General features: G+C 35.3%; 1 protein-coding gene across 1 annotated transcript in view; it reads right to left on the reverse strand.

The window, feature by feature from the left end:
• Positions 1–684: 684 nt before the first annotated feature.
• LOC129279711 (sucrase-isomaltase, intestinal-like) overlaps positions 685–12,777 on the reverse strand; it is a 47,108-nt gene continuing 35,015 nt past the window's right edge. Inside the window, exons 21-23 of the mRNA XM_054915812.2 lie at positions 6,040–6,089; positions 4,806–4,985; positions 685–4,101 (exon numbers count right to left, since the gene is read on the reverse strand). Coding sequence (XP_054771787.2) covers positions 4,039–4,101; positions 4,806–4,985; positions 6,040–6,089 — 293 coding nt within the window. The 3' untranslated portion in view covers positions 685–4,038. The remainder of the gene's footprint in view (positions 4,102–4,805; positions 4,986–6,039; positions 6,090–12,777) is intronic.

The raw sequence follows: 12,777 nt of genomic DNA on the forward strand, positions 1-12,777 counted from the left end.
AGTGAAGTGGAGTGGAGCTTACACGAGCATCACTTGAGGTAGAGCACTGGTGCTCTGAGTGGAACTTTTCACAGTCTAACCCTACTATTATTTGTCGTCGACCGGGAATTACATGCCACTGCACCGACTTATTCCTGTATCAGATGATGATGATAATCTGTGCACCAAAACTAGAATATAAACTGATTAATAAAGTCAAACTAAAAATGTCTAGTAGGCTTCCTACTAGTGTACATACTTCCTACCGTAGCCTGTAGTACATTTATTAACCAATTTGTTCAAAATATTGTGGCTGTTGCAGACAGTATTTCTTGTAGTCAAATTTCAAATTTTCAAATTCATTTATTTCAGTCCTTCTTAATCATCAACATAATAAAATTCATAGTCCTTCTTAATCATCAACATAATAAAATTCATACTTTGATTTGATTATATAGACTATTTCTCTTTTTTTTTCTCTCTCCTACATACAGATCTGCACACTTGCTGACTCTGGTCTCTGCTTACTACTTCAATCTGGGAGATTCTGATATGGACATGTGGCCATTTTTTCTTCACTCTGCTTTCCTGGAGGAGGAAATGTATTTTCATTGATCTTGGAAACATCAACTTAGAGCAGTTTTGGAGAGGACTATAATATTGAATTGGACAGGAATACAGCTTGTCAAAAATAAGAACACACAATTAAAACGAAAGAACAATTTTAATGTAACTAGGGCATTTTGTGAGAAATTTTCTACTCAATCACACGTCCCAAATCAAGGGTAAGTCCTTTGATTACACACACACATTTAGTTGAATTGCACGTGCAACTCGACCTTATTACGCTTGAATTTGAATTTGAGACTTACGCTTTGAACATAAGTTTTTTGCAATGCCCCATAGTTATATTTTGTTAGCAACTCTGTATCAGTTCTATAACATGCTGATTGCTGAAAGTTAAGTGTCGTGTATATATCGTCACAATGTTTTTTCGAAAGGTATAATATATTTGTCCTTTTAAACGATATTTGAATATGGGTACGCCTTTTATTTGTTTTCCATGATATCCATTGCATGTATGAACAAAAGTGAAATATTTATTGTGAAGCACTGTGAATGTTGTTTGCAGTTGTGTGATGGTTCATCATGTTTGTTATAAGACGGTAAGCCTGGTGGATGTGAGGAAGTGGCCTGGATGAAAGGAAAGTGAACATGTGTCCAATTACTGGTTTGCATATTTTAAGACAATTTTGTTTCTGGATAAATATCGCTATGCATTCCATGTGAAGAGTAAAGGAGAAGTCCACCCAACCAAAAATTCATTTGAATATAAAGAAAAATAATAAAATATTGCAGAAAATTTCGTAAAAACTTTGATTAAAAAAAAATTGAAATGAATGTGATGTGACATAACTCTAATTTGCATATTATTGTTTTGTGTATATAACTGTTTTGAGTAAAAAAACACAAAAAACAAGGGAAATTACTCTATTCAAATAATTTTTAGTTGATGTGGACTTGACTTTTAACTCATCCTCTACCCCTCCCATCCCTGCCCAAATAAGTCGGTGTAGAATTTAATCAAGAACTTGAAAATCAAAAGCAGCAATTAAGAAGTAAGATTTAATAAATGCAGGTCTGAATAGAATCTCACATGAAAATAAAAAGAGCTGGGTAGGAATATAATAATTTAAAAAATCCCCGAGTCAGAGGTTCAAACCAGGGTCCCCGCACTCATCAAAACAAAGGCCTTCAAAGGTTTGGCCACAGACCATTTGCCTCTCATTTCCGGGTTTTTAATGGTATATGAAACAAAGTCCGTTCGCCGCTGTTGCCTCATAATGCTTTGGCAATTCAACTGCAATTTCAATCATTTCGCGATGGATATTGCCGTGTTTTTTGGGGTTCCTTGACTTTGCTACGTAATGAAATTTCATAATTTTTGTTCAGTCGTGAAGAAAAATATCTATGCTTTTTATTGATTATGATATCAATGTGACGCAAGTGTGATTTCTAAGTGAAAATATGCTTTGTTTATTCACACATATTTCTTGAAAAAAATTATTTGTTTTTAAGCTAAATATCGGTTACCAAAATATGTTAAATGCGCATTTCATTTTACTGTTCAGAAAATTCAAACTTTTATCTATATACTAAGACCAATCTTGTGAGGAATAAACAATTCAAGATAAAAAAAAAAACGCTGATTGGAAAGATCGTCTTCAATGGGCTGCTGTCAGCTGCTCACTGCTCTTGGTGTGACGTCACTCAGCTGGAGCTCGGCGAAGGACCGTTGAAGGCAGAAATATGCCATGAAAATAAGTAATTTTTGAGAGCTGATTTCTGCAAACTCTAATCACTATTTAAAAAAGTGAAGTTATATATCTGATTAGTAATACTTCCCCTTTACAATGATGACCACAAAAAGTCATTATAAAATACTTTTGATTCTTCGGGTGTGTACTTTAAAGGCCAGGTCCCACTGGCCAACGGACACAAAACGTACTCATAACGGATACAGCGGACAAGCACAATTTCGTGGTGGCTCTATGCGTTTTCATCCGCTCCAGGCAATGGACAAAATGGGCGAACAATGAAATCACAGTGGACATATATTCGATGGATATAGAGCGTGTGGAACACGTATCCAAAGAGTACAAAACGGATACGTAACGTTTTCCAACGGATGGCAATATTCTTTTTAGTTTTACATCCTCTCTGAATCTGTTAAGTGCAATCGGACCAAGCCTTAAAACAAAAATGAAGACTTATTTGTATAACCCTGCATATACATGTATATAATTTGACATTGTTTGTTTCTCTCATTTCACCTATGCGCCTTGAGCATTTAAATTTAAATGGATTTGGCGCCTTAGAAACCCCATTTATTATTATTTTATCATTACTATTATTACTATCAATATCATCATCGTTATCTGTGTGGACTAAGTTGAAATGAAAACAAATTATGCCAAAATATCATTCTTGAGGTATTTGTGTGGACTAAGCTGAAGCGAAAACGAATAACATACGAAGCTTGACCCCATTAGTATTTTTACATTATTCTATTGAACATTGTCAATTCCTAATTGAATTTGATTAATTTTAATCAGTTTTTATTTCAGGGGACTCACATAAACAAGCGATGCTTTCCAGTGAGTTTCCTTTTTCCGTTTCTGTTATTCATATTCTGATTTGTTCCTACTTACTTTGTCAATTTGTTTGAAATGAAGAAGAATAAATCAAGCCATCAATCAATGTCAAAGTATTGCGCTTGCAGTATGTAGGTCTATAACTTGTCAAAATTCATTGATATATTTATTTGCATAACCTTTTACTTTCCTCATTTCTACGAAAGTTAATTTGGATATAACATTATAAAAAATTAATTTGTCATAAAGAATATAAACGTATACACGGTTTCTAACGAAGACATAGGTCCTATTGCATAAAAGCAATTAGCTTGTGGCGGAACAGAAAAGGAAATGAATAGATAAAAATCAGGAATATAGATTTTTTTAAAAGGATTCAATCACCAATAATGGTACTACTACTACCTTTATGCAACAGCGCAGTCTTTATGAAATCACCTCGAAACTACGGTCAATTGCACGACATTAATTTCTTCACATTACATGATATGATTTTATCATCTATTACCAAACTGTCACAGAGCTCATTTGTACGAGTATGATGAGCTACTTACGTACTATTGCGTAATTCTGTAGTGACACAAACACGTCGAGCACATTTGGTCATTATATGGCCCTTGATATCCAACTGAATAGTGGTACTTGAAATGGGATACCATAACTATTACTCAGTGCTGCATCAATGTTCAGAACCCATCAGTATATTAAGAGCCACACCACTGCCAAGAATATTAAACGAATATTGAATTTAGATTTCATTTCTTTACCAAACAGTTCAACATGCTCCGGTAGGCAGTATACCGTTCAAGGGTATCACTGCGAAAAAAGTCTTAAACATACTCGTTCAACCAATGAACAAATAAAATGTCTTTACAGAAGCGCAATGATGAAGTGTTTTTCTTCATTAAACCCACTTGATTGTGAAAGCTGTCATCATGTCGAGAGCTAGGCCCGATAACTTTAGCACCTGCATATGGGGGGAGGGGAGACAAAGATAAACAGTCGAGATTGTGCTCTTGGAGTTATTTATAGTGAAGTTTAAAAAAAAATAAAGTTAAACATTTAATATTGGGTTTGACTTCAAATCGAAAAAAAAATAGATGGACACTGATGAAGACTTTGAGGATATTGGGAACAACTGAATTTGTCGAAAATATCAACATACGGTAGAAATATAAAAAAAAGTGCTGGTTCTCATTTACCCCTTTCCAAAATGTATGCGAATGCCAAATTCATCTAAATAGTCTTGATTCCATTGTATTCTCCAGATGATAACAATGGTGATGGTCAATGATCAAAGGTCATGCAAGGGACATAACCTCTAGAAAAAAGCGGTTGGAATTGGAAGGGCTCCCAAAAAGGTTTTTGACGTGCACATTGACCCTTATGTGTTTTCAAAAGAATATATTAAGAAGGTTCCAAAGTGTAATATAGCGGGTGAAATTCCCCCCCCCCCCAAAAAAAAAATGATAAGAATAAAATAACAAATTAATTAATTAATTTATCAATTAATAGGTAATTGAATAAATAAGTAAATAAATGAATAAAACGAATCTGAAAAAAAAATGAATAATAAAAATAAATGAATAAATACATAAAGAAATCGAAATCCACTGTTTTTCATCAGATACCTGTCAATATGAATGTAAAAAAATAATTATATTTTCTTACGTTTTTTACGTCGTCAAATTCCACATTGTCTACCGGCAATGTAAATTCTGTTTCAGCGGCAGTTATTGTTACGTCAGTTCCTTCTACGTAGTTATCAGCGCCATAGATCGCGATATCATCAAAGTGTAATGCGTTTGGGTCAGTGTAACCATCCACCATGACAGTCATACTAAGAATACCCTGTAAGAAAAGGAGTTTATTTCTTTTAATTACAGAAATACGTTGAAAACAGTTTTCCGTATGATTACATGATGAAATTAAATCAATAGTTTTGAAATATTGAGAAAATTACTCTACTACTCGTCTTCATACTACTACCAATACTACTACAACAGCTACTACCACCACCACCAGTACCACTACTACTACTTCTTCTTCTACTACTACTACTACTACTACTACTACTACTACTACTACTACTACTAGGCCTACTACTACTGCTAATACTACTACTAGTAGTAGTACTTATACTATTTTTACTACTACTTCTACTTTTACTACCACTACTACTACTACTACACTACTTATTCTACTACTACTACTACTACTACCACTACTACTACTACAGTGCTTCTACTACTACTACTACTTCTACTACTACTACCATGACCAATCTTAGTGCTACTGCTTCCACTAGTTCTTCGAATATTTTTTCTCCTATTTTTTTTTATGTTTCTTCTCCTTATCCTCCTCCTCCTCTCCTTCTTTTTTTCGGACTCTTCACTCTTATCCCTATCATGGTCACGTTTCCCGTTTCTTTCTCTTCTTATAAAAATTGATACCGTTTGCCAGCAAATTGAGTTCTCCTTGTTCATGAATTATCCAAAGCAACTTATCCCGTCTCAGTATACAATAAACCGTTGACCGTCGAAATGGTGGGTGTCGTGTTGTTGAAATTAAGAGTCATAAAATAATGAAATTTAAGACAGTCTCGTGACTTCGCATGTATATCCTTTAAATGTCAAATAAATATCACAGACGATAAAAATAAAGTAACGACTGCAATCAATTGTTGAACCATGACTCATTCCCGTGTTCAAAATGGTTAAGATTTTCCATATCACAATTGTTATCACTACTGTCGTTTTGTTATACATTTGTAATTGGCATCACCATCTAAATAACATTAATCAGTATCAATAATCATTAATCAATAACATCACTGTGAATGATATTAGATTACCAATCAATAAATTACTGGTTTCGTTATCTTCCTTTTATATTGATAACTTACCTCTGACACAGAAAAATCTAACAGGGTGTATACACCGTTTTCATACGTATCTGTGGTCGATGAAAGAATACAAATGTAATCACAGTTACAAGGAATCTGCATGCCTTATGAATCATTCTTCCTAACATGCCTATATAAAGATAATACCCCCAAAACATAAAGCAGTGAAGTTAAACTACTGGGAAGATGAAACTTCTAAAATAAACATTAAATGCTATTAATCTTACCGAGTCTGTAAATATTAGTTACCAAGATCAAATGCACTGGGATTTCCTGTATGGATACGTATTCAGTTCGAGCTTGATTATCGTAATACATAAATAGAATCTGAAAAGCACATGCAGTTCGATCTTATTTGCTCCTAGTAGGTGCCTGAGACCAAAAATGTCAATTATACATTCACATATTTTCAAACGTGATATTTGATGAAAACGAATAAATATTATATGAAATAATAATGACTAGTTACAGTAGATGACTTAGATGATGAAGGGGTTTAAAGTCATTTATATCTTATACGACTTTGTAAGGACGTGTGGAAAATCGAAAATGTTGAATCAAATTTATATTATTGCAATAAGAATAAGAAGACTTTGGGTAAAAATAAATATTGGAAGAGTTTACACACACACACACACCCACACCCTCACATGAATAGGGCGGACACATTTCCTCGCACATTAAAGTTTGCATTGGTTGATTATTATCATGACATTGTGCATCTTTTGACAAAAGACAATTTAATATCTGTGGCGAATAAATAGCTTGAGAATGGTGAATCGCGCTTACACAGACCTGGAATTACTACAACGCGATAAGTTTATCTCAGTTCGAAATCGAAATTTTCTTTAATTTGATGGCCACAATTTGTTGACTAGCTTACGCAAACTTCTGCGCTGATGTAAAGATAATGAAAATTATAGCAATGGTTAAATAAACAAAATAATACACTATTCTGACGACTAAGCCGCCAAGGCATTCTTTTTACAGCTCGTCCAACATTTCCATGAATTTTGATAAGGCCATCTATCATCATCGAAATTAATCGAAATGTTTCATATTCTGTCTCATTGGTTCAGGTGGCACTAGTGACGTGCTTAACGATCGTGTTAATGATTGCCGGGATTGTCTTTTTTTTTGGATGGAGATTATCTTTGGTATTGACAGTTGTACATCGTCTTCCCTTGATGTTTTTATTCACCTTGATTTATATACAGTATACACAACACAATTATGATTAACGCTTCTAGCAAAAAAAAAAAATCACTTAATCACTTTCCTCTGAGAGTGAGACGAGGGACCAGTCGTTTGGGAGTGGGGTTTACATCTTTTGAGAGTGCATTGTAGCTTTTTCTGGAGTGAAACAGTCTAAAAATATACACTGTTCACTCCAGAAGGAGCCATCATGCACTGTAAAAAGATGTAAATCGCACATTCGCGCTCCAAAACGAGTGGTCCCTCGTCTCACTCTCGGAGAAGCATGATGAGGAACCAGGTTAGCTCTTTTGCATCTAGAGTGTAGGTATGGAGCTTTAAGGCGACCGCACACCTTACGATTGGTCTGCGACCCGATTTCAGAATAAAATGTAGTAGAATGTGATGATAATAATGAGACTTGGAATGTATTATTGTGTAATGTTCTGAATCATCATACGAATACCTATGTTCAATTCTGTGACTATGCTATCATCCTTCTATGAATAAAAACGAATTTAATTTTTAGTCGTAATGACGTCATAGCAGTCGTACGATTGGCTACGATTTGAAACTTATTTGGCCTTTACTCCAAAAAAAAAAAGGCTTGTTATCTTTAAAAATGGTTATATTAGTATTCTTTCAATTAATAAAATGATATGTTCCATTCAAATTTTCAGAAAATGAGTAAAATGCGATTTGTTCCAAAATCGGACCGCGAACAGTCGTAAGGTGTGCGGTGGCCTTTAGTCACACAAATCACCCACGCGATGGTATACCATTTTTTCGGTTGTCGGTATGACTGGGGCATTATCTAAATCAGCGTTTCTCAACCGTTGGGCCGCGAGGAACACCAGCCAGAGTTTGCTCAATCTCGAGATTTTAGCCCGATAGGTCGAGATCTCGAGATTTAAGAAACCTGGTCTTCACCAGCATGACCAGTGCAAGAAAAGCAAAACGTGCTCGAGCGAGGCATCGATGCATTATGGGGTGACGCTGTGAATAAATGAGTAAATGCGTCTGCACCTGCAAATTAGCGGGATTCGTGAATAGTGCGCTATTCTGCAAATAATCCTAAGTTGACATGGGATTGCAATTTCAAGATCAATCCAGCGAACTATCCCAATGATTGCGTCTCCATTACAAATAATCTCGAGATTGTCCAGATCGGGATAATTTGCTAGATCAGAAATAGCCCGATTATTTGTAAACTCGGGCTGGTGCAGACGGGCCTAAAGAATGAGAAATAAATATGAAAAGAAGAATTAACTGCATCCATGTATTTTAACAGTATTGCAGTATATATATGAATTTTTTCATGACGTTGAATATCAGAGATTTTTTATTTGATTTTTGAAGGAAATAGAATGAAAATGAAAGGAATGCGCTTAATAATATGAGAAGTAGCAATAACGCAAAATCATGGCGAGAAAACAATCGGATTGCATCGCAAATTTTAAGCAGAGTAGCGTTTCAAGTTATCAATAACGTTACATAGAAAAACCAAATGCATTAAATGTATGCTTCTACAAGACGCATATCTTTTAGACTAAGATGATTTAACTCAAGGGTAGTTGTTGGGCATATTTTGTACGCGTTCTCACATGAATATTAGATAGATGCTTTAGGAGTTAAATTTTGATATTTTAGGGCACATTTCTTAATTACAGGACAGATAGGTAAATTCAAAGTGACACCACCAAAAATTTTAAAGGCCAATGAGAGTCAACAGGGTATCCACAATAAACGTTATTTGCGGCATTGGATTATTGAATTGTATATTCAAAGGTGAATGAAAAAGAGAAATATTAATTATTTAGAACATTTTCACTTTTCTTTTCTCCTATTTTTCTTTCATTTAATATCTCTTTTATTATTTTTAATAATTCACTTTCATTTTCTTACATTGCAGCTCGGTATGGGCATGGTGATTCATGTTGAAGGTGATATGGCGCCACCACCGGCTGATATGCCGAAATGCACCGATTCTTAAATGAGACATCTGATAATTGGCTATGTCCAGCAAAGCTGAATCTACACAGTATCGAACGCTACGTAATTTAATAAAAAAAAAAACACGTGCACACGTTGGTATTAATAAAGCATAAACCATTTTCATTAATTCGATGCAAGATAAAGAGCAGTGTAAATAACACGTGGAGCGTCTCTGACAGTCTCGCCTACATTACGCGATTCAATATACCAGCAGTGCTGACTTTGAAAATGACTATAAAAAAAATTATTCACAAAAAACCAATTTATATAATAATGTGATACTACGTTCATTGACCCTATTAAAATGACATGTTACCGTGATCAAGTGATCTACGACTTGTGCAAGATGAGCAATGATACTGGATTACTCATAAATCCACATATCATTAACTATATCCATAAACTTCCAAAGTAATATGATGGCAATTCAACAATCAACATGGCCAAAGTCCATCGACCTTAAATGACATTCGATCTTGGTCATTTGACCTCGATTACTCTTATGTCCAAGTTTTATGAACTAGCTCCATAAACATTGAAAATTATGATGGAAATTCAACAAATACCCACAACATGCCCAAAGTTCATTGACCCTAAATTACCTTTGACCTTGGTCATGTGATGTGACCTGAAACTCCAGCAGGATGTTGATTAATACTTCATTACCCTTATATGTAAGTTTCATGAACTACATGTAGGTCCATATCCTTTGAATTCTAAAGTTATGATGACATTTCATAAACTTAACATTAGGTTAAGATTTCGATATTGATTCCCCTAAAATGCTTCATTGACCCTTAGTGACCTTTGACCTCGGTTATTTGGCCTGAAACCAATGCAGGATGTTTAGTAATACTTGATTACCCTTCTGTCCAAGTTTCATGAACTAGTTCATACACTTTCTAAGTTACGATGTGATTTAAAAAACTTAACATTAGGATAAGAGTTGATGTTGACGACGCCGCCACCGTCGGAAAAGCGGCGCCTATAGTCTCGCTCTGCTATGCAGGCGAGATGGAAATGACCTGGTCAAGAAATCCCGGACTTTAATGGTGTAGTCGGGCCCCTGAGACCACTCGGCCACGGCACTTCGGAGCACCAAGATGTCCTCCGATAACAATATATACACAACACAAGGTATGGTTCCTTGTGCTTTCAGTTTTCATTAAACTTTGTCATGTGCGCATAAAGACTACTAGTATTGTAGTCTTGAATTGTCAATATGAATTGATTATCTCTAAAACTCCCACTACACAATGTGCGTCATTTAATTGTTTTATAGCGTTTTTTTGTGTGTGTGTGTTTCCGCGATCAGCTTGATCATCGGGCAACATAAGAGGGCGTAGTGTTGCTCTTATTGACCGATACATCAGGCAGCTTAAAACTAAAAGGCGACCTTCAATCAAACGAACGAGGTAACGGTATTTTGTTGGAACACATGACTTAGAAAAAGTATATCATTTTTCTTCAGCAAACAATTTTCTAAAAGGGGATTCTTCTTGGCGCCCTGCTTGTAGGTACCACACGCAGCAGAGACGCACGCCAGATATTTAGTTCGGTAAAGGTTGGGTTCCTCCCCCACATGTTCCAATACTCAGATACTGGTGCCTCGTTTGTTTGATCAAAAGTCACCTAGGTACCTGGTTACATTATTATGTGTGTGATACTATGTTTATAAGGTCAGTACCCTTCGACCTTTGGTAAAATATAATGTATCTTGAAATATGGGCGCGAAATCGTCAACTAATTTTACAGTTGTGACCTGACATGGTTCGACGTTAAGCCATCACACCCTCGCTTCAAATCTTGTCAGAATACAGAAAATGAAAATAACAGAAACACACAAATTTACAAAATCGTCAATTGGCATTAGTTGTCAGATGGCCCCGGGCCAAATTACCTTCTTGAGGCTTTTAATCAGACTTTTTTTTATGAATTCAGAAGAAAAGGAGGGCGCACTAGTAAAATCAGTTATAGATTTGGCTCACTAAGATCATCCATTAGCAAATGATACTATGAAATGAGTCATGAAATGAAAAGAAGGAAAGAGATTTACTTTACCTTTAAGACTAATCTCCTTGCTTTTATCACTTTAGTGCCATTTGTATATTCTCGCTTACTTTTAAACATAAAATTGTTTTAAATGAAATAATTGATTTTAACGACAATTTTTGTCATTGTTTGTCATTGCCTGTTTCCATGGAAAAGAAAGTTGTACATGGCTTTGAAACACCATCCATTTATTTCGCACTGTAAATCAAATATGCGAATTTCAGCAAGAAAAATTATGAAATTTGGTCAAAATTTGTATCAATTCAATTATCTGTGACTCTTCACGCATACACGGATCGACTGACGCCTACAAAATGGCATAGTTGCCAACTCTACCTCTTTTGGTGGTAGTCTACCGCTTTTCAAGCATTTTGACCACCTACCGCTTTTTTGCTCTCTTTTCAATAGAATCTACCGCTTTTTCAAATCTGATAAACAAAATATTTTCACCCATTTTTACTATTGAAAAAAAGATCAATGTGAAGGCTAATTCAAGCCCAGCCTAATTTTCATACTCTTTGTTTCAGTGGGCAGTGCTTGCTCAAGCATGAATAGTTAGTTTTCCAACTTTTTGGTGTCATCTGAAAGAATACTTTTTTGGCTTCCATAATATGTAAGTGTTTTCCCCAAAAGTGATATATTTTTTATTTGGCAACCATTTAAAAAAGTGTATAGTTTTTTTGGGACGAACTGTATAACATGATTCACACTCTTTGCAAAATTTCAGCCACTGATCTTCTTCAAGTTTATTTGCTATATCAGACAAATAGATAAAGCAAATAAGTATTATGATAAAATCAAAAGTGAAATATAACCCAAAAAGGGTGTAAATTTAATGGAATAACAGATTCTACACAAATTTATAAAGAATGCAAAGTAAACTTTTATAAAATAAATGAAAGAAGTCGAAGCAGAAGTTGAGCTTGCCGTAGGTGTACACGGCGTCGGCCTACATATATGTTCTGTGTAGTGACTAGAGATTAGAAGTATCAAGTAGAAGGTGTTTACCAAACCAGGGCTCCGTAACACAAATGTTTGCAATCAATCGCTAAATACGAATTACCAATCACAATCATCATTGCACGCGCACTCCGTTTAAACTACTGACCGGGAACCAATCAGCGCGGTTCTTTCATATTTGCAATTCATCGCAAACCTTTTCGCTACGGAGCCCTGATTCGTATATCTACGTTAAACAAAGAAAGTTATAACCATTTGGTACAAAAGGGGGTTCACGAGCAATACAAGGCCTTTGGTAATACGATACAAAAGTTTGCTCAATCTCGAGATTTTAGCCTGATCGACCCTCTTCGCGATTAATTTCGAGCGCAATTCGTGCTCGAGCGAGGCATCGATGCATTATGGTCTGACGCCGTGAATAAATAACCCCGAGTGGTCTACACCTTCGAATTAGCGGGATAATTCATAAATAGTGCGCTATTCTGCAAATAATCCTAAGTTGACATGGGATTGCAATTTCAAGATTAATCCAGCGAA

This window comes from Lytechinus pictus, chromosome 16 (genome assembly GCF_037042905.1).
Source record: "Lytechinus pictus isolate F3 Inbred chromosome 16, Lp3.0, whole genome shotgun sequence".
NCBI lineage: Eukaryota > Metazoa > Echinodermata > Echinoidea > Temnopleuroida > Toxopneustidae > Lytechinus > Lytechinus pictus.